We start from the raw sequence: 23,182 nt of genomic DNA, 5'->3' as shown, positions 1-23,182 counted from the left end.
TGATAAAAATTTACAAAAAAATGTAGAGCCCAAAATAAAAGCAATATACAGTAAGCACCTCTATTTCAGAAGGCTAACAGTAACATAAAACCTGCTGCAAATCAGTCAAAAAAACTCTCCAACATTGGTCTCATGAAGATGAACTGCTGAAGTCATATGGTTTACTGTCAAGAGCACTGTTATCTATATAACTTAGTAGGCAAAGCTAAACAATGTCACAGCTAGCGAGAAATATGAAATACATACCTTCCAACCGAAACTGATTAGAAATACTACTTATAGAGTCAATTCTATTATCTCTTTTTAGGAATGGTTGTGGCCCAACTGTTGTAGCCCGGATCTCATTGCACGAACGCTTTGCCTAAAGCTGGCCATCTGTCTTACAAGCCGATTGTTCAATCTCATATTTAACAAATCTTTGTAATAGGAGGGTTTCCCACAACATATCATTCAATTCCTGTTCAGTCAGGCAGGCCCTTGTAATACAAAGTTTTTGGTAGAACTAAAGAAAATTGTACATTCATAACCTGGGAAATGGCAATAGGAATCAGGGATTATTCAATCAATCAAAGTGGCCAACTTTACATATCATGGCCATTAACAAGATTTGTTTGTATTGCCTTGCAGCCTAAATATCCCAGATTCCTATTGCCATTTTTCAGGTTATCTGTAAACCTGATTGGGGGCTCTTAGGCAACACAGACAGTGTGATATCTGAGGCACTGTACCTCAACAGAAAAAAATACGAACTTGAAATCTACAAAGTAACTCACCGGGAGGTCTGTAAAGGCGATACCTGTTTAAACAAGAAAGTAATCGTTTTTAGATTTACATTGGTAAGTGACATTTTTATAATAATCTGGAGAAGGAATATGTATTGGTACGAAAATTAATATATCATCAGCAAGATGTATATATAGGATTTGTTTTGCCAGCCAGATAGTTTGTATCCTCTGCAGTAGGTCTTACAGCACATCCTCAGTGACTTGAATAAAACCACCCTCTTTGAGACTCCCACTATTTGAGCCAATGAGCAGTGCACATCTCAGGGCAGAAGGATATTAATGAATAGACACAGTGTTACATTTTAAGAATGCACAACTGCGGAGCTGGCAGAACAAATAAAGACCTGCTTCATTGAGAAGTCATTTGTACATGCAAATATAGCTGCTCATTTCAAGGACAGCAACCTTCAACATGATCCTCTATGTGCTATGTACAGTATGTGTGCATAAAAAATTATCCATCTACAGCTGTGCTCAAAAGGTTTGCATACTATGGCAGAAATTGTGAAATTTTGGCATGGATATTGGAAATATGACTGATCATGCCAAAGCACTTAATTACGTATAGTGATCATATGAAGCCATTTATTATCACATAGTTGTTTGGCTCCTTTTAAAATCATAATGATAACATTAATAAACCTAATTGGCCATGATCAAAAGTTTACATACACTGGAATGTTTGGCCTTGGTACAGATATACAGGGTGACACACATGGGTTAAAATGCCAATTCAAGGTTAATTTCCTACATCTGTGACTTTTTAAATTGCAAATAGTATCTGTTTGTTAATATTATTATTATTATTATTAATAAACAGTTTGCTCAGCGCTTTACAACTGGAGGGCAGACAGCACATTTACAATACAATTTCATACAGTAGGAAATAAATAGTCAATGAGTTTGTTACCTCTTACGTGGATGCACTGAGCAGGGTAGATATTGAGCCATGGTGATCAGAAAATAACTGTCAAAAGACCTGTGTAACAAGGTAATGGAACTTTATAAAGATGGAAAAGGGCATAAAAAAGGTATCCAAAGTCTTGAATACGCCAGTCAGTAGTGTTAAATCTTGTATTGAGAAGTGGAAATTTCGAGGATCTCTTGATATCAAGCCAAGTAAAAGGTGAAGAAAAATCGCAACCACCACCACCAAAAGAATTGTTGGGGATACAAAGAAAAACCCACAGGTAACCTCATGAGAAATACACGCTGCTATGGAAAAAGAGGTGATGTGACTGTGTGGGTTTTTCTTTGTATCCCCAACAATTCTTCTGGTGGTTGTGGTTGCAATTTTTCTTGCTTTATCTTTTACTTGGCTTGGTATCAGGAGATCCTCAAAATTTCCACTTCTTACTACATGATTTAACAGTACTGACTGGCATATTCAAGACTTTGGATATCTTTTTATGTCCTTTTCCATCTTTATAAAGCTCCAATACCTTGTTACACAGGTCTTTTGGCAGTTCTTTTCTGATCCCCATGGCTCAGTATCTACCCTGCTCAGTGCAAACCTACTGACTATTTATTTCCTACTGTTAAATCACGTATTAAGTGGAAATTTCGAGGATTTCTTGATACCAAGCCAAGTAAAAGTTAAAGCAAGAAAGATTGCAACCACAACCAACAGAAGAATTGTTAGGGATACAAAGAAAAACCCACAGGTAACCTCATGGGAAATACACACTGCTCTGGAAAAAGACGTGGTGTGGTTGTTTTGAAGGAGCACAATATGACGATACTTGAACAAAAATTAGCTGCATGGTCAAGTTGCCAGAAAGAAACCTTTCCTGAGCCAATGCCACAAAAAAGCACAGTTACAATATGCCCGACAACACCTTGACATGCGTCACTGGGCTTTTTTGTGGCATTGGCGCAGTAAAAGCATCTTTCTCTCGACTCGATCATGCAGCTCATCGTTGCTTAAGTATTGTCGTATTTTGCTCATTGAAACAAGCATGCCGTCTTTTTCGAGAGTAGCCTGTATTTCTCTGGAAGTTACCTGTGGGTTTTAATTTGTAAAAACCCAATTCTTCTGGAAGTTGTGGCTGCAATATTTCTTGGTCAACCCGACCTTGGCTTGATATTAAGAGATCCCCAAATTTTCCACTTCTTAAGAAGTGATTTAACAGTACTGACTGGCAGATTCAAGGCTTTGGATATCTTTTTATATTCTTTTCCTTTTTTATAAAGTTCCATTACCTTGTTACGCAGATCTCTTGACAGTTCTTTTCTGCTCCCCATGGCTCAGTATCTAACCTGCTCAGTGCATCCACATAAGAGCTAAAAAACTATTTATACACAGACACGAATTGCAATTTTAAATAGCCACAAATGTAGGAAATTAAACTTTAATTTCCATTTTACCCATGTGTGTCACTTTGGTGTGTCTGTTTCAAGGCCAAACATTCCAAGGTATGTAAAAGACCGTTTTTTGTCATGAACAGTCATATTTCCAATATCAATACCAAAATGATTTCTGCCAGGGTATGCAAACTTTTGAGCACAACTGTTCCTATTGATCTATCTCAAAGAAGCAGTGGGAACCTAATGCCTGCTGTACCTTAAAATACAAAATTATTGGTAGTTCAAATTTAAATCTGAATATATAATGGTGGTAGATTCAACTTTTTGCTGCTTCCTGCATGCATGCTGCACACCTTCCGAATAATACCCGTCACTTCTGTTCTTTTCATCACCAATACAAAGAGAAGCCGCCCTGTGTATGCTCCAATGTAGCGCTTACACAGGGCTGAAAACTGTCCTCAACCTCATTTGACAACCCTGGGTGCCTGAGTGGCTAATCATGAAGCATCAGTGCTGTTAGATGGAAGGAAGGAGAGTCACATGCTCTCCCTACCCACACGTATTGGATAGTTCCCTTTACTCGCAGTGGTCGAGGTGAGAAAGTGCAGCTGAGAAGAGCAGCATTTAAAGCTCAACTGAAGGCATTCTACAGCAACTTTTGAGGAGGCAGGCTATTATTGCAGCAGAGACATGCAATGTCTCCTCTGCAATAGAGTACCTCTACCTGCCTGCTTGCAGTCTTCTAATCCATGTAAATTGGTACCAGCAAGGGAACCCTCACGGATGTTGGATCATTAAAGACACGGTAAGTATAGACCCTTTAGTTACGCATTAAAGCCCAAAAGGGAGTTCCTTTAGTTTTAAGAACCCACCCCACCCATTCCTCAGCAAAACTATGGGAAATTTTTTTTTCCTCCATTTTTTGGCACTTCTATCTGCCTAGGCCAGAATGATCTGTTGCTAATCCTGCAACCTTCTGAAATACTTATATGGCTGGAGGGTAGGCTGGATGGCGTGCTTGGTGCATCATCAGAGCTGACTGCCTACACCCAGAAGAGGCAGCCAGCTGAAGAGGAGCAAGATGGTGCTACGGGACCCAACGTATGGCATCCAAACTGCATATCAGTGGGATAACGCAGGATTCACTGTGCGGGTATGTGTTGTGAACAAAACCCAGCACTACGAGCAAGAGGATACATATGGTGGTAGTTGGGGGGTTATGGGTAGTTGAGTACTGCTTTAAGAAAACCCGCTACTTTGCCCTACATGAGCAAAGCACAGGTTAACTTCAAGTTTAATGGATCTGGTTTATCTGCAGTGTGAAATTAAGGCACTGGTGCTTCTGACTGCTCAGGAGATTTGGAGCAAGATTGGCAATCATTAATGTGCCGCTCACCCCTCTCTTTGTTGGAGACTTTGACATGAAGAAATAAAGTCCTGCCTCTACCAAATAGGCCACTGCCAAACACAGACATAATGCAGTCATGGCAAGTGAGTAATGGGGACATCTACAAGGAGACGATAGGCAGTGCTGGTGAGTCCTTTGCTCTATGCCTGCCTTTTTGTGGAAAAGGGTCCAGAGCTCAGTCCTTTTTTTAATTCACAAATTAAAAGTATATTTACAATAAGCAGAGAATATGATTTTGTACATTACCTAGGCTGTGTCCATTTTTAGTGTAGAAACATGTATTGTCTATTAGGTTCACACAGCATCCAATGACATCGCCTGTTGTGAATGTTGGGCCGTATGGCTGACCAGTTCCAGAGGAACAGAATGAATGTCCGTCATCTCCATGATATCCATATGAATGCTTATCCCAACCTTTTGGTTATTATGACAGAAAGGGAAAAAGAAGTAAATGCGTTACAAAACACAAAAAATACATACTGTATCTCTCTCTTTAAACTGCATTTACAATTTCCATTAAATATACAGCCCTCTAATTTAGGATTTTGTCAACAATCCATCCAACTCAATTAGGTAGCATGGATTGTAAATATTCAGGAGGATCACATAAATAATATCACAAAAAATTAGATTTATGGCCAAAAAAAAGCAAAAGCAATACTCTCAAATTTGATCATCGCTTGTAATTTACAGTTTCTAAGTTTGATAATGAGTACTTCAACCAGTTGAGGACATGAGTTACTTACTGCATAGATTATTTTTAAAACCATTGAGCAATCACCTTCTGAGCCAGCCCTAATGCTTCCAGATTCTGAATAATGCCAGAGATCGGGATTCACTATAGAATATGCAAAGTTCTCTTTTACAGAGGGGAATGAACTCCCCATCACTTTGTGCCCTGGTAGTCCATTTAACTCTATAAAAGAGAGCACCACATTTAGTCTAGTAGGTCTGGCAGTTTGCCAGCACCATGAAGGCTGGAATTGCGGTAAACCATGGCAGCATATACAAGCTAAAATCTGCATCTGAGGATTGGTAATTAATTTTTGAAAATGATTAGGGGATAAATATTAGGTAACACTTAAAAAAGGAAAAAAAAAAAAAAAAAAGTTCCGGGAACGGATATTTTGACATAGTTACATTGGTCCAACTTGGACCAATGCAACTAGGCTTATACCATACTTGTGGGATCCCTCTAGAAGCTGGAAATCACTGTAGTAGATCACGTCAAGTGGCTTCCTTGCTGCACTGTGAACACAGAAGGTCGGCACCATTCAGAGAATGCTTTGCATTTTCTCAATGAATGCATAGTATTCTCTAATTGGACGAGGTAGAGAGCGTGATGTCATCACCCTGACTCTCCACTCTCAACCAGAGAACGTTTTGTATTCAGTGACAGAATGCAAACTTTTCTCTGAAGGATGCCCTGCGGAACAGATGACGTCCTGTGTTCACAATGCAGCAGGGCAGCCACTCGGAAGCCAGTGGAGATCACTGGAATAGCATGACTACTACACTGATTTCCAGCTTCTAGAGGGATCCAACAGGTATTCTATATACATAATTACATTGATCCATGCTAGACCAAATGTAACCATGCAAAAAGATACCATACTGGGAATTCCTCTAAGTGAAATTGTAATTATTCTTCAAGGCACAGATTTCAAAAGAAATGGATTATTGGTTGAAATGTTCACATAATTCTTTATTGCTCCCCATATATCCAGGCAACACAGCACATATCTTATCTATACATAGTTCATACATTCTCTTTATCTATACTGGATAGGTACTAAAAGTGTGTGTGTGTTTTCAGCATTAACGCCAATACGTCATTGAGCTCACATACATTCATGGTTATGCAAACAGGCAGTGCTGTAGCCGGTTGCAAGAACCAGCCATGTACCACTTACTGCATGTTTAACTCTGGAGCCAAGTCAGTTGTGAGAAAAAATAAATTATATATATATATATATATACATACATACATACATATGTAACAATCATGCACACAGGGAGGAGTGCGGTTCTCCAATTTGCTCCAAACTTCTGCATTTTGGTATTTCTCTTAAACTCCTATGCAACCACCTGAGGGGGGGGGGGGGGGTTCGCAATCATGCACACCAGAGCCAGACACGATCCTCATTTTGTTAAGAATTCTTCATGCTATCCCCTCATTTCCCCCTCCCTCAGGAATGCGATCAGTGTACGTTGCTATCTATACAATCATCTTCTCAAATAAGGTAATTAGCTTGTCTGTTGTAAGAAGACACCAATTGATTTTTGTATAATAGGCTGTTATGCTTTGTGTGTGGTGAGAGAAGTGAGTTTCTCCTACGTTTTAACATCTAGCAGTGAGAGAGAAAGCAGAGTCTCGCTGTAACATTGAAACTGAGTGGAGACCAGAAATCTTTTTTGAGCTCATCAGACTTGAAACTGCCAAACCCCAGGCATCTATTTGGCAAGTACTTATTCACCTAAACTTCTGTTATCTGTTTGCTGTGCTCTGTATATCTATCTATATATAACTATCGATATATATATATCCCCTCTTTTTTCTGTAAATATTTCCACTGCACCCTTTTGACCTTTTAGTAATAAATCTAACTTTCTGAAAGTGTTGAACTGTTTCTATAGCTCTTTAATGTAACTTACGAATCCCTGCCACTGAAGAGCGCTACTATGAGTGTTTAACCCTCTGTATAACCTGTCTGCGGAGATAGCGGTATACTGACGATTAACCAATCATTCTAGTGTATTGCTGAGTTTCCTCTTTCTCTGTACAAAAAGGAGGTAGTGACAGTGTGAAGGGTTAATTGCGTAATTAACCTGACCCAGTAACAAACGCTCCCAGGCTGCAGGTACGTTGATTGTGGTCCAATTAGCTGGAAAATCGGTGTGCAGGGTGCAGCTGGGCGTGGCATTGTTAAGCAGGTGCATCGCCGTGTTAGATTGGCTAGTCCTTCGGTCACGAGTTTGGTGAGAAGGTCAGGGGTCTGACGCCGCAATCATCAGAACATCATTTCAGAACTTTTTCCACCTTTTTTAATGTGACCTATAAACCAGGGCTTGAAAAAGCTGCTCGCTCCAATGCGAGGAGAAATTCTCTAGCGGCGAGCACAGATGATGGAGCGGCTGCGCTCCAAGCCTCATTGTGAAGCCAAGTTCCGGTTTCCGAATTCCGGTTTCCGGCTTCTTCAGCACCGCCGCTGAGGGGAAAGGTGCAGGAGAGGTCCGCGCTCCTCTGCATAGAGGAGACACCCTCATCACCGCCGCGGGGGGACTCAAGGAGTAAGTACTGTATACATGTCATATCACTATAATAAGTACAGGGGAAGGTTGGGTGGGGCAACTGGTGGAGAGTAAGGTTTGTGCCTGGCTAGTAGGTCTAGACTCGAAATTTTAAGACCTGTGTGTGTGTGTGTGTGTATGTATGTATGTATGTATGTATGTATGTATGTATGTATGTATGTATGTATATATATATATATATATATATATGCACACACACACACATACATACATATATACACACACACACACACACACACACACACACACACACACAGGTGTACCTCAGTAAATGTAATTTTCGGTTTACGAATGAAAATCCATTGAAAATAATGCCTCGGTTTACAAATTTTTTTCGCAATGCGAAGTGTATGTCAGTGCCGATTTTTAAATGCAATTGCCAGCTTTTTTTTTCTTCACTATAGCTCACACAATTCGCTGGCACTTTCCCTGGAGCTAAAGCATACTTTGTTTATTTTATCTCGGGAAACAAACTAAAAAGAATCTTTCTTTTTAGCTGGGGGGGGGGGGGGGGGAGTGACAGCTGATTCTCGGAGCTATAGTAAAAAAAAAAAAAAAAAAGCCGGTAACTACATTTAAAAAACAGTACTGACCTATAGTTACAGCAGCTTTTTAAAAAACTATTTTTAAGGACCCCCGGAACGGATTAATTGCCTTTTAATGCATTCCTATGGGAAACCGCGCTTCAGTTTACTAATTTTTCGCAAAACGAAATGTCCCAGAGAAAGCATTAAATTAAATTCAGAAACCGAGGAACACATGTATGTATGTAATATACACACACACACATACAGTGGGGCAAAAAAGTATTTAGTCAGCCACCAATTGTGCAAGTTCTCCCACTTAAAAAGATGAGAGAGGCCTGTAATTGGCATCATAGTTAGACCTCAACTACGAGAAACAAAATGAGAAAAAACATTCAGACAATCACATTGGCTGATTTGGAAAGAATTTATTTGCAAATTATGGTGGAAAATAAGTATTTGGTCACCTACAAACAAGCAAGATTTCTGGCTCTCACAGACCTGTACCTTCTTCTTTAAGAGGCTCCTCTGTCCTGCACTCATTACCTGTATCAATGGCACCTGTTTGAACTTGTTATCAGTATAAAAGACACCTGTCCACAACCTCAAACAGTCACACTCCAAACTCCACTATGGTGAAGACCAAAGAGCTGTTGAAGGACACCAGAAACAAAATTGTAGACCTGCACCAGGCTGGGAAGACTGAATCTGCAATAGGTAAGCAGCTTGGTGTAAACAAATCAACTGTGGGAGCAATAATTAGAAAATGGAAGACATACAAGACCACTGATAATCTCCCTCGATCTGGGGCTCCACGCAAGATCTCACCCAGTGGGGTCAAAATGATCACAAGAACGGTGAGCAAAAATCCCAGGACCATACGGGGGGACCTAGTGAATGACATCCAGAGAGCTGGAACCAACATAACAAAGGCTACCATCAGTAACACACTACGCCGCCAGGGACTCAGATCCTGCAGTGCCAGACGTGTCCCCCTGCTTAAGCCAGTACATGTCCGGGCCCATCTGAAGTTAGCTAGAGAGCATTTGGATGATCCAGAAGAGGATTGGGAGAATGTCATATGGTCAGATGAAACCAAAATAGAACTGTTTGGTAGAAACACAACTCGTCGTGTTTGGAGGAGAGAGAATGTTGAGTTGCATCCAAAGAACACCATACCTCCTGTGAAGCATGGGGGTGGCAACATCATGCTTTGGGGCTGTTTCTCCGCAAAGGGACCAGGACGACTGATCCATGTACAGGACAGAATGAATGGGGCCATGTATCGTGAGATTTTGAGTGCAAACCTCCTTCCATCAGCAAGGGCATTGAAGATGAAACGTGGCTGGGTCTTCCAACATGACAATGATCCCAAACATACCGCCCGGGCAATGAAGGAGTGGCTTTGTAAGAAGCATTTCAAGGTCCTGGAGTGGACTAGCCAGTCTCCAGATCTCAACCCCATAGAAAACCTTTGGAGGGAGTTGAAAGTCTGTGTTGCCCAGCGACAGCCCCAAAACATCACTGCTCTAGAGGAGATCTGCATGGAGGAATGGGCCAACATACCAGCAACAGTGTGTGCCAACCTTGTGAAGACTTACAGGAAACATTTGACCTCTGTCATTGCCAACAAAGGATATATAACAAAGTATTGAGATGAACTTTTGATATAATTATTATTATACAATATTTATATAGTGCTAAAAAGGTTTGCTCAGCGCTGTACATTATAGTGGGGGACAGTACATGAGACAATACAGTAACAAAACAATACACAAGGGATTCAAGGGCCCTGCTCTTTCGAGCTTACAATCTAGGAGGGAGGGGATAGTGGTACAGGAGGAAGTGCCTGTGGGGGATGGAGTGGTGGGAGGAGTGGAGGAGATCGGCTGTTAGGTGAGGGCGAGGTAGGCTTCCCTGAAGAGATGGGTTTTCAGGGTGCGCCTAAAGGTGAGGAGGGTAGGTGACAGTCTGATGGATTGGGGTAGTGAGTTCCAGAGGATGAAGGAAGTCCTGGAGAAGTCCTGCAGTCGGGCGTGGGAGGTGGAGACCAGGGAGCTATAAAGTAGGAGGTCTTGTGAGGAGCGAAGATTGCGGGTAGGGTGGTATTTGGGTATCAGGTCGGTGAGATAGTTTGGGGCAGCGTTATGAATGGCTTTGTATGTCTGTGTTAGTAGTTTGAATTTTATGCGTTGGGCAATCGGGAGCCAGTGGAGGGAATGACAGAGGGGGGGTGGCAGAAGCGGAGCGGTTGGTAAGGTGGATGAGTCTGGTCGCTGAGTTCAGGATAGACTGAAGCAGGGATAGTCTGCGATGAGGTAGGCCGGTGAGAAGGGAGTTGCAGTAGTCCAGAAGTGAGATAATAAGGGAGTGTACAAGTAGTTTAGTAGTGTCTGGGGTTATGAACGAACATATTTTGGAGATGTTGCGGAGGTGGAGCCTGCATGAGTTTGCCAATGATTGGACATGGGGTTGGAAGGACAGGTTTGGGTCTAGAGTGACACCTAGGACTTTGGCTTGTGGGGTGGGACTGATGGTGGAGTTGTTGGTCGTGATGGAGGGGGGGGGCACGGGCCTGGGGGAAAATCAGGAGCTCGGTTTTGGAAAGGTTCAGTTTGAGGAAATGAAGCGACATCCAGTCTAATATGTCGTTCAGTTGGTGGGTGATACGGGCGGAGACAGAAGGGGTGAGTTGAGGGGTGGAGAGGTAAATTTGTGTGTCATCGACATAGAGGTGATAGTTGAAGCAGTGTGAGTATCAGTTTGCCAAGGGAGGAGGTGTAGATGGAGAAGAGAAGGGGCCCAAGGACAGAGCCTTGGGGGACCCCAACAGAGAGGGGGAGGTGGTAGCGTTATAGGTAACGCTGAAGGAGCGTTGGGATAGATAGGAGGAGAGCCAGGAGAGAGCGGAGTCTCTGATGCCAAGGGAGTGTAGTTTATTAAGGAGGAGAGGGTGGTCAACTGTGTCGAAGGCCGCGGAAAGGTCGAGGAGTAAGAGGACTGAGTAGTGGCCATTAGCTTTGGAGGTTAGCAGGTCATTTATAGATTTTGAGTAGGGCGGTTTCGGTGGAGTGGAGTGGATCGAGGAGGTTGTTGTCAATGAGGTGGACGCTTAGGCGATTGTAGACTAAGCGCTCAAGGAGCTTGGAAGTAAATGGCAGCAGGGAGATGGGTCTAAGGTTGTTTAGGTCGGTGGGGTCCAGGGAGAGTTTTTTGAGTATGAGGGTGATGTGCGCGTGCTTTAGGGGGGAGGGGAATGCGCCAGTAGAGAGGGAGAGATTGAAGATGTGGGTGAGGGAGCGTAGGATGGAGGAGGAGGGTGACCGGAGGAGTTGTGTGGGGACAGGGTCAAGGGGGCAAGTGGTGAGGTGGGCTTCTGAGAAGACCTTAGTAACCTCCTCAGTGGTAGCAAGTTAGGTGTGGTGGGGGGTAGGGCGGTTGCGAGGTCAGAGGAGAGGAGAGTTGATGGGGTTATAGTGGGAGGGAGGCTAGGTGGGGAGGTAGGTTGAGCATTGGCGATGTCCTTACGGATTGTGTTGATCTTATTTTGGAAGTGATTGGCAATCTCGTGGGCAGTGAGTGAGGTACTGGGTGGGGGAGAGAGTAGGGAGTTGAAAGTGGAGAAGAGCCTGCGAGGACAGGTGGAGAGGGTGTTGATGAGGGTTACGAAGTAGGCTTGTTTGGTGGCATGGAGGGAGGAGGAGTAGGTGAGGAAGGCGGATTTGAAGAGGGAGAATGCTCAAAGGGATCTGGTTTTGCGCCATAATCGCTCCAGCGCGCGACTGCATCGTTTAAGATGTTTAGTGTGGTCGTTCTGCCAGGGTGGAAGCGGTCGAGGTCTAATGCTATGTGTGGTTAGGGGTGCTAAGGAGTCTAAGGCAGCTGACTGAGTCGTTATAAGCAGTAGTAGCCAGGTCAGGGCACGACAGTGGAAGGATACTGTCGTACAGACGGTCAGCTGCCGAGTGGAGAGGGACTGGGTTCAGGTTGCGGAGGTTACGGCTGGTGATGGTTTGACGTTTGGGGGGGAGGCGTTATAGGACGGGGAGACGGAGAACGTAATAAGGTTATGGTCAGAGAGAGGGAAAGGGGTGTTTGTGATGTTGTGGAGGGTGCAGAGATGGGAGAAAACAAGGTCCAGGGTGTTCCCACTGGTGTGGGTGGAGGACTGTGTGCACTGCGTGAGTGCAAAAGAAGAGGTTAAGTGGAGGAGTTGGAATGTAGCCGGGTTGTTGACATTGATAGGGATATTGAAGTCTCCAAGGATGATGGTGGGTAGCTCAGAGGAGAGGAAGAAGGGCAGCCAGGCCGAAAAGTCATCAAGGAAGCGGGATAGGAGTCCAGGAGGCCGATAGATTACTGCAATCCTCAGAGGGGTGGGAGAGAAGAGTCGGATGCAGTGGGCCTCAAGGGAGGAGAAGGATAGAGAGGGGGGGTTTGGGAGGACCTGGAAGGTGGTCAGCGGTGACAAGAGCACGCCGACCCCACCACCTCTACGACCGCTCGGTCTGGGTGAATGGGACCAGATGAAACCTCCATAGGAGAGTGCCGCAGGGGAGGCGGAATCAGTGGCTTGGATCCAAGTTTCTGTGACCGCTAGGAGGTTGAGGGAGTGGGAGATAAAGAGGTCATGGATGGCGGTGAGCTTGTTGCAAACCAAATTATTGACCAAATACTTATTTTCCACCATAATTTGCAAATAAATTCTTTCCAAATCAGCCAATGTGATTGTCTGGATTTTTTTTTCTCATTTTGTCTCTCATAGTTGAGGTCTACCTATGATGCCAATTACAGGCCTCTCTCATCTTTTTAAGTGGGAGAACTTGCACAATTGGTGGCTGACTAAATACATTTTTGCCCCACTGTATATATATATATATATATATATATATATATATATATATATATATATACATACATACACATATATATATATATATATATATATATATACACATATACACACTGCTCAGCATAAAGGAGCACACCCCTTTTGAAAAGTAAGATTTGAATCAGTATCTCAATGCACAGAAGAACAATTTCCAAATTTATAAAACTGGAGTTTTATAGAACATTTGTTTAGCTCATTACATAAAAGTAAGGTTAATAACATAACTTAGATTACAAATTCTTCAGTTTTACTCAAATTAGTTGATGCAAAAATGAATACATCCCACAACAAAAACCACAACATCTAGTATTTTGTATGACCTCCATGATTTGTAAGGATAGCACCAAGTCTTCTAGGCATGGAATGAACAAGTTAGTGACACATTGCAACATCTATCTTTTTCCATTCTTCAAGAACGTCCTCTTTTAGGGCCTGGATGCTGGAGAGTGATGCTCAACTTGTCTCTTCAGAATTCCCCAGGGTGTTCGAATAGGTTCAGATCAGGAGACATACTTGGCCACTGAACCACTTTCACCTGTACTTCAGAAATGCAAGAGTGGCCTTAGATGTATGTTTTGGATCATTGTCATGTTGGAAAAGTGCATGATGACCATGGGCACAGAGTGATGGTAGCATCTCCTCTTTCAATATAGAGCAGTACATCTGTGAATTCGTGATACCATGAAAGAAAAGCAGCTCCCCAACACCAGCAGCACTCATGCAGCCCCACAGAAGGACACTGCCACCACCCTGTTTCACTGTAGGCACCATGCATTTTACTTTGCACTCCTCACCTTTGCAACATCATACAGTTTCGAAGCCATATGTTCCAAAAACATTTATCTTGGCCTCATCACTCATAACACAGTACAGAGTCCCTGTAGTCTTCTTCTTTTTCAGCATGGGCTCTAGCAAATTGCAGGCGGGCTTTTTCGTGCATGGGCTTTACCCATACATGCCATTCCTTCTTTCGTGGTCTTCACCCATACATGCCATTCCTCTGCAGTGTACACCATATTGTGTCACTGAAAACAATCACCTCAGTTTGGCTTTCTACTTCTTTAGCTAACTGCAATAAACTTGCATAGCGATTTTCTTCAACTCTTCTCATCAGAGTACGCTCCTGTCGAGGTGTTATCTTCCATGGTAAAGCTTTGCTGATCTTCTTGTAGCCTTCACCTTTCTTGTGTAAAGAGATTATTTTCTTTCTCAGGCTCTGTGACATTTCTCTTCCATGTGGTGCTATTGCTGAGAGCATGAAATGGGAAGGGGTTTTCTTTGTTAAATAATGCCCATTTATAATCAACTGCCTTCTGGACACCTGTTTAATGAATAATTAGACTCACCTGTAGTTGAATTCTTGTTAATTAGTATTTTGTTGTCTAAAATTTAGCTTTGCTCCTAAGACTTTCATTCAAAACCATGTTGCAAAAATAAATACACCCCAATGAATTTGTTAGGAATAATACTTTGTGTGTGCAAATTAGCAAATCTTGTTTGCAATCAATGTCCTGCATTTGTGGGAGTATTTTGTAGTATAGTGTCCCATAGAAAGTGTTGATTCTGAAAGGAAAGTAAAGGTTGTCTGACAAATGTGTTGGTGTGTGTCGGGTTCGACCCCCCCTCCCTTTTGCCTTCAGAACTCTTAATTCTTCGTGGCATACATTCTACGAGGTCTCAACAAGGTGTTGCAAACATTCCTCAGATATTTTGGTCCATATTGAAATTAAAAAAAACAGACACACACAAATTAGCTAAGCTTCCTGCGCCCTTGAATCTGTCAGAAGTGGTATGAGCCACACTGACTGAGCACATAGACCTCCCCGACTGAGCAGACAGACAGCTACCTGCTGGCAGAATACAATACCACAAAAGGAGGGATTCCCCCATCCACCTCAAATGTATGGATGGAGGAACCGGATCATTTTGTTTTGTTCAACCTGCTGGCTGAATGAAAAAAATTATCAACAAATGGACTGCCTAACACCCTTGAAAGGCATCAGGAAAGACCCCAAACAACATTCCAGTGTTAGCTGTGATGTGTCATAGGTCTCATAGCAGAAACAAACATTAAATGCTTCCCAGTCGCTCTATAGCAGACCTGCTGCTACAGGGCGGCAGGGCTGTGCAAAATCACATATTTACATGATTTTGCATTTCCAGGTAGGGGGCGTGCGCACGCCGCCCTACCTGCGCTGCCATTGGTGGCTACCGATGGCGATCGCCAAGGAACAGTGACAGGGGAGAGACCTGTGTGTAAACAATACAGGTCTCTCTCCTGCCAGCAACAACATACTGCTGTGTATTTCTCTGTGCAGCAGAGAAATACACAGCAGTATGTTCCCCTAGTAAATTACACACAGCACACACAGTAAAACAGCACACAGGTAACCCTTTGATCGCCCCAGATGTTAACACCTTCCTGCCCAGTGTCATTAGTACAGTGTCAGTGCTTTTTATTAGCACTGATCACTGCATTAGTGCCATTGGGATGTCAGTGGCAGTTAGTTCCCCCCCAGTGTCAGAATGCCGCCGCAGAACCACTATAAGTTGCTGATCGCTGCCATTACTAGTATAAAAAAAAAAAAATTCCAGTATATATACCGCCATTTGTAAATGCTATAACTTCCACGTAAACCAATTAATTTACATGTATTGGGATTTTTTTTTTCTAGCAACGACATTTTTGGCCTAAATTTATGATGAAATTTGATTTTTTACATTTTTTTTACGTGATATACTTTATAGCAAAAATTAAAAAATATTTTTTTTTTCAAAATTTACAGTCTTCTTTTGTTTATAGCTCAAAAAATAAAAAACCGCAAAAACGATCAAACAGGACCAAAAGAAAGCTCAATTTGTGGAAAAAAAAGGACCCAAAATTTCATTTATGTACAACGTTGCATGACTACGCAATTGTCAGTTAAAGTAACGCAGCGCCGTATTGCAAAAAATGGCCTGGTCAGGAAGGGGGGGTAAATACTCTGGAGGGTAAGTGGTTAAGGAATTTGCTAACTGACAACTCAAAAGGGGAAACAGGTCCAGAAACATCATGCCTCAACTTAGACAGGGTGTGAAAAGGAGTTCTAACTAATCTGCAAGTGCTTCTATCAAATGTTGGCATAATATGTTATATTTCTAGCACACTGTACTCTCTTTTGTTTCTCAATCTGCATTTCCTTCCCTTTCCCAGCAGAATAAGGTTACCATTACACATTTTTGCGGTATGGATTAAACTTTCATTCATTCATATACTGCATCATGTCCACTTACGCAGAACTAACTGTAATTTAGTACCAGGTCCTCTGAAGTTCACATTAATATTTTAAAAACATCATTCATGCTGTAGCTCCAGAACACGACATGTTCTAAAGCAACGGAGCAACAAGTTATAAAAAGGGGAATATCACACAACAAAGCAATCTGTTGAACATACCTGGCAATCTATTCAGATTTACGCCTTGTGTGGACAGCCCAATGCCCATATATCTGGAGAGAAAAAAAATAAAGAGGATCAAAGAGTTTCTTTTGCAGCATACTTTGATGTGACAGGCCTGTACATTTTGTATTACAAATCTAGAAACAAAAATAGCCTTGTCAACATTTGTATTACTAAGCCTTGCACAAAATAAACACAATGACAAAGCATGTGCTAATTTTAAAATAAAAAGCATATAACCAGCCATAAAAAAGTTTCATGATGGTATAAAACACCAAAACTACCAATTAAAAGACTTCCTCATGTTTTTTTTTATTACTGTATTATTTATTTTTGCACATTTATATAGTGCTAACATGTTCCCCAGTGCTTTTCATGGAGCACTGGACTTTTTACTTTGCTCTCTGACTAGTAGTAGTGACATTCAACTGGACTTGTTCTGTAATGTTCTAAATCCTATATAATAATAATTTGGAAGATGTTTTGTAGCCTCTTCAAGCCACTGCTTTTGTTCAAGTGTCAGGAAAATACCCCATCATCATTTATATGCACACAGGTAGCACAGACAACTAATCCAGTCACCATGGATGGTGAAGATGTTGATTATCCAAGAACAGGTTGGAAGGTGTGAAAGTTGTGGAACCACACTGTTCTAATAACATAATCACACCCTTGGTCAGTAAGTCAGCATAGGTGTTAATTCCTCAATTTACCTGGCTAAAAAGTGTGAATTGTTGTCAAATCGCAGGGATAAAGTTGTTAAATTCCATTACATGTGGAATGCACATGGTGTCAAAGGCCCTCACCTCTGTTCAGGGATGGTTGTTCCGGTTCGACATAGGTGGCCTCTTGCAAACTATATGTCATCTCTGTCCACAATGTGCAGCTCACTGTCCTCAAAAGAATGTCCCTTTTCTTTAAGGCAAAGGAAGACTACTGATTCTTGACCCACAAAATTTCCCCTCCTATTTTGGGCTGTTCATGTACTGATTTTTTTTTTCTGCCCAATGTACAGGTTTTTGCCTTCCGCACTGCATTTCACATCATATACCACGGTACTTTGCTTGTGTCTGGATGTTGGATCTTTAGGGCTACAAGATTCCATCTTGGTGTATCACTGGGTTTGAAGGACATAGGTATGCAATATTTGTTAAATGTTTTTTTTGTTTTATTATTTTTATTTCTTACCTCCTCTTTGGCAGGCCCCCTGTCAGTGCCATCTGCTCCTTTTTCCAAACAACCCCTCAACAAGCTGGCTTCTGAGGAGGCACCTGTGTGGGCATGTTCCCAAGCTGGGCTATGTGCATCCATAGACACACGCAGCGCCAACACATCATGCCCCAGTTCCCTTCTCACAGGAGTCTGACTGACAGCAGCAGGATCCTATGGCTCCCACTGCTCTCAGTGTCTCCTGTGAATCCAGGAAGAGCGGAAAATGAGGCTGCAGCCATGACAGTGCTGGAGTGGTGAGAGGAGGCAGGTAAGTATTTAAGGAGGGAGGTGGGAGAAACAGATATTTTGTGCTTTTTTACCTTCATATAGTGCCTTGAAAATTATTCATACCACCTGAAATTTTCCCATTTTGTCATGTTACAACCAAAAACATAAATGTATTTTGTTGGGATTTTATGTGACACGACCAACACAAAATGGCACAAATTGTGATGTGGAAGGAAAATGATAAATTATTTTCGAATTAAAAAAAAAAATTATATCTGAAAAGTGTGGATTTCATTTTTATATTCAGCCCCTTTACTTTGATACCCCTAACTAAAATCTAGTGGAACTAATTTCCATCAGAAGTCACCTACTTAGAAAAAATAGAGTCCACCCGTGTGTAATTTAATCTCAGTATAAATACAGCTGTTCTGTGAAGCCCTCAGAGGGTTGTTAGAGAACATTAGTGAACAAAATGCACCATTAAGGCCAAGGAACACACCAGGCAGGTCAGGGATAAAGTTGTGGAAAAGGTTAAAGCATGGTTAGGACATAAAAAAATTATTCCAAGCTTTGAACATCTCACGGAGCACTGTTCAATCCATCATCAGAAAATTGAAAGAGTATGGCACAACTGCAAACTTACCAAGACATGGCCATCCACCTAAACGGACAGGCTGGGCATGGAGCGCATTAATCAGAGAAGCAGCCAAGAGGCCCATGGTAACTCTGGAGTAGCTGCACAGATCCACAGCTCAGGTGGGAGAATCTGTCCACAGGACAACTATTAGTTGTGCACTCCACAAATCTGACCTTTACGGGAGAGTGGCAAGAAGAAAGCCATTGTTGAAAGAAAGCTATAAGAAGTCCCGTTTGCAGTTTGAGAGAAACCATGGGGGGGGGGGGGGGGGGAGAGACAGCAAACATGTGGAAGAAGGTGCTCTGGTCAGATGTGATCAAAATGGAACTTTTTGGCCTAAAAGCAAAACGCTTTGTGTGGCGTAAGACTAACACTACACATCACTCTGAAACATGGTGGTGGCAGCTTCTTGTTGTGGGGATGCTTTTCTTTAGCACGGACAGGGAAGCCGGTCAGAGTTGCTGGGAAATTGGATGGAACCATAAACAGGGCGATCTTAGAAGAAAACCTGTTCGAGACTACAAAAGACTTAAGACTGGGGAGGAGGTTCACATTCCAGCAAAACAACGACCCTAAACATACAGCCAGAGCTACAATGGAATGGTTTAGATCAAAGCATATTCATGTGTTAGAATGGCCAGGTCAAAGTCCAGACCTAACTCCAATTGAGAATCTGTGGCAAGACTTGAAAATTGCTGTTCACAGATGATCTTCATCCAATCTGACAGAGCTTGAGCTATTTTGCAAAGAATGGGCAAACATTTCACTCTCTAAATGTGCAAAGCTGGTAGAGACATACAGGTGAAACTCACAAAATTAGAATGTTGTGCAAAAGTTCATTTATTTCAGTAATGCAACTTAAAAGAGGTGAAACTAATATATGAGATAGACTCATTACATGCAAAGCAAGATAGTTCAAGCTGTGATTTGTCATAATTGTGATGATTATGGCTTACAGCTCATAAAAACCCCAAATCCACAATCTCAGAAAATTAGAATATTGTGAAAAGGTGCAATATTCTCGGCTCAAAGTGTCCCACTCTAATCAGCTAATTAAGCCATAACACCTGCAAAGGGTTCCTGAGCCTTTAAATGGTCTCTCAGTCTGGTTCAGTAGGAATCACAATCATGGGAAAGACTGCTGACCTGACAGTTGTGCAGAAAACCATCATTGACACCCTCCATAAGGAGGGAAAGCCTCAAAAGGCAATTGCAAAAGAAGTTGGATTTTCCCAAAGTGCTGTATCAAAGCACATTAATATAAAGTTATGTGGAAGGGAAAAGTGTGGAAGAAAAAGGTGCACAAGCAGCAGGGATGACCGCAGCCTGGAGAGGATTGTCAGGAAAAGGCCATTCAAAAGTGTTGGCGACTTTCAAAAGGAGTGGACTGAGGCTGGAGTCAATGCATCAAGAGCCACCACATACAGACGGATCCTGGACATGGGCTTCCTCTTGTCTAGCCGCTCCTGAACAACAAACAATGTCAGAAGCGTCTTACCTGGGCTAAAGAAAAAAACAGACCTGGTCTGTTGCTCAGTGGTCCAAAGTCCTCTTTTCTGATGAGAGCAACTTTTGCTTTTCATTTGGAAACCAAGGACCCAGAGTATGGAGGAAGAATGGAGAGGCACACACTGCAAGATGCTTGAAGTCCAGTGTGAACTTTCCACAGTCTGTGTTGATTTGTGGAGCCATGTCATCTGCTGGTGTTGGTCCACTGTCTTCATTAAGTCCAGGGTCAACGCAGCCGTCTACCAGGAGATTTTGGAGCACTTCATGCTTCCTTCCACAGACGAGCTTTATGGGGATGCGGACTTCATTTTCCAGGATTTGACACCTGCCCACACTGCCAAAAGCACCAAAACCTGGTTCAATGACCGTGGGATTACTGTGCTTGATTGGCCAGCAAACTCGCCTGACCTGAACCCCATAGAGAACCTATGGGGCATTGCTAAGAGAAAGATGAGAGACATGAGACCGAACAATGCAGAAGAGCTGAAGGCTGGTATTGAAGCATCCTGGTCTTCCATAACACCTCAGCAGTGCCACAGGCTGATAGCTTCCATGCCACGCCGCACTGAGGCAGTAATTGCTGCAAAAGGGGCCCAAACCAAGTACTGAATAAATATGCATGCTTATACTTTTCAGAGGTCCGATATTGTTCTATGTACAATTCTTATTTTATTGATTGCATGTAATATTCCAATTTTCTGAGATTGTGGATTTGGGGTTTTCATGAGCTGTAAGCCATAATCATCACAATTATGACAAATTACGGCTTGAACTATCTTGCTTTGCATGTAATGAGTCTATCTCATATATTAGTTTAACCTTTTCAGTTGCATTACTGAAATAAATGAACTTTTGCACGATACTCTAATTTTTCGAGTTTCACCTGTACACAAACAGACTTGCAGCTGGAATTGCAGAGTAAGGTGGTTCTACAATGTATTGACTCTGGGGGGCTGAATACAAATGCACATTTATCATTTTCCTTCCACTTCACAATTATGTGCCACTTTGTGTTGGTCTATCACATAAAATCCCAATAAAATAAATTTATGTTTTTGGTTGTAACATGGCGAACCGTGGAACATTTCAAAGGGTATGAATACTTTTTCAAGGCACTGTACAAGGAATGCGTGAAGGATAAAAAAAAAAAACAAAAACAATATTTAGACTTTAGAATCACTCTAAAAATCCCTTTTCCAACACTTCATATGAGATGACTATATTTCTCCGTGTTCTGCTGCTCCCCTCTATTCAATAGGACAATATTTCTGCTTGACCTTGACCTTTTTTAACAAAAACCCAGTCTGGATAGCCACAAAGTTTCAAGGTACTCCTGAGATGTCCGTGTTCTTTGTCTTTAGACTTGGTTTTTGCAGTTTGTATCCCAGTGGGTGATGGGAATCAAAAAGCAGATACTGGTCTGTGTGGGTAGTTTTCTCGTAGACTACAATGTTCAAGTCAACCCCTCTTCCTAGACAAATTTAGTCTCCAACCTGTTAAAGCTTACAGTCTACAGTCACTACCAAAGACATAAAGATACAATGGGGGACATTTACTAAAACTGGTGCACTCAATCTGGTGCAGCTGTTCGTGGTACCCAATCAGCTTCTATCTTTGGCTTGTTCAAATAAACTTTGACAATAAAACCTGGAAGCTCACTGTTTTTTGTGCAGAGTTGCAACAGATTTTGTACTCTTCAGATTTAGTAAATAATCCTCATTCTGCTTTACTTGCTAAAAGTCTGCAAGGTCAGATACCTAAAGCTGTATTGTTGTAATGCATGCTATGTGCACTGGTGGGCTGTGGCACCATTCAGTCTGAATGATGTCCAACACACTGCAAAAACAAAAAAAAGAGTAGGAGAAGGGAGAGAAAGTGCCACTGTCCAAGTAGAACATGCGTGGAAAAAAAATGTATAAAAGTGAAACAAACAATGAGGTAATGCACTCACATACAAATATATGGGCAGAGCATATCTATGAATAATCCAGCAGATGGCCACCTCTCCAATGAACATGAATGGGAAAAAGACAGACCAAAAAAAACCAAAAAACAAAGAGCGTACCAATCTCAGTGTAGTATTTATTAAAACTGGTATAGTGAATAGACAGACAGTATTGCGCTCACATATGGTTGATAGAAACACAACATTAATAGAAGGCTTCACCCCAATAGGTGGCAGCATAAAGGATGGATGGTATAATGACAAGCTCCTCTAGTGAATGGCACCACAGGAAGAAGTGCTGGGTAACCAGAACCAGGAAGAGCCAGCTGTTGATGTGCAGATGAGGACCATTGAGGATAGCGAGGAAGCGACTCTTGGCCAACAGAGTGACCGCAATGACGTCACACATACACGTAGGTGGGCATGGCCATGCGTTTTGGGACAGGTTCCCCTTTGTCAAGGCTTGACAAAGAGGACTCTGCCTTGAAATGCGTTGCCAGGCCCACCTACAGTATGTGTATGTGTAATGTCATCACAGCCACTCTGTTGGCTCTCCCCCCCCCCCCCCATTCATGTCCATTGGAGAGACTGGAGAGATGGCCACCTGCTGGACAGCCCACAGATTATCCATAGATATGCCATGTCCATTTATATTTATGGGACTGCATTACCTCATTGTTTCACCTTTATACGTTTCATGGATGCCACACTTAGACAGTTTCTCTCCCTCCTCCCCTTTTGTTTTTACATGGTCATTGGTGGGAAGTTCCCCAAATCCCACCTAAAGCAGATGAATCAGATGCTGTTGAAGTCTGATTTTCTTATGGACTTTTAATTTCCTATAGACATTTTAGAACATATAGAACTTTTATATGAGTTATTTTTATTATTATATACTCCTAGTCCACTTATCCTACGAGTGGGACAGCAGTTTTACTTGTTTTGTGCCAGATAATTCAAGTATATTCCCATTAGTGGAGTAAAT

The 23,182-nt window shown here is 42.2% G+C and overlaps 1 protein-coding gene across 1 annotated transcript in view; it reads right to left on the bottom strand.

Annotated features, from left to right (window-relative positions):
• Positions 1–23,182, bottom strand: part of RANBP9 (RAN binding protein 9) — a 108,861-nt gene that overhangs the window by 24,190 nt on the left and 61,489 nt on the right. Inside the window, exons 3-5 of the mRNA XM_089682299.1 lie at positions 16,664–16,716; positions 4,747–4,914; positions 774–796 (exon numbers count right to left, since the gene is read on the bottom strand). Coding sequence (XP_089538425.1) covers positions 774–796; positions 4,747–4,914; positions 16,664–16,716 — 244 coding nt within the window. The remainder of the gene's footprint in view (positions 1–773; positions 797–4,746; positions 4,915–16,663; positions 16,717–23,182) is intronic.

Source organism: Staurois parvus, unplaced genomic scaffold (genome assembly GCF_062004578.1).
Source record: "Staurois parvus isolate SC_StPar_1 unplaced genomic scaffold, SC_StPar_1.0 ptg000287l, whole genome shotgun sequence".
NCBI lineage: Eukaryota > Metazoa > Chordata > Amphibia > Anura > Ranidae > Staurois > Staurois parvus.
Note: the sequence above shows the minus strand (reverse complement) of the source record. Positions and strands in the feature narration are given on the sequence as shown.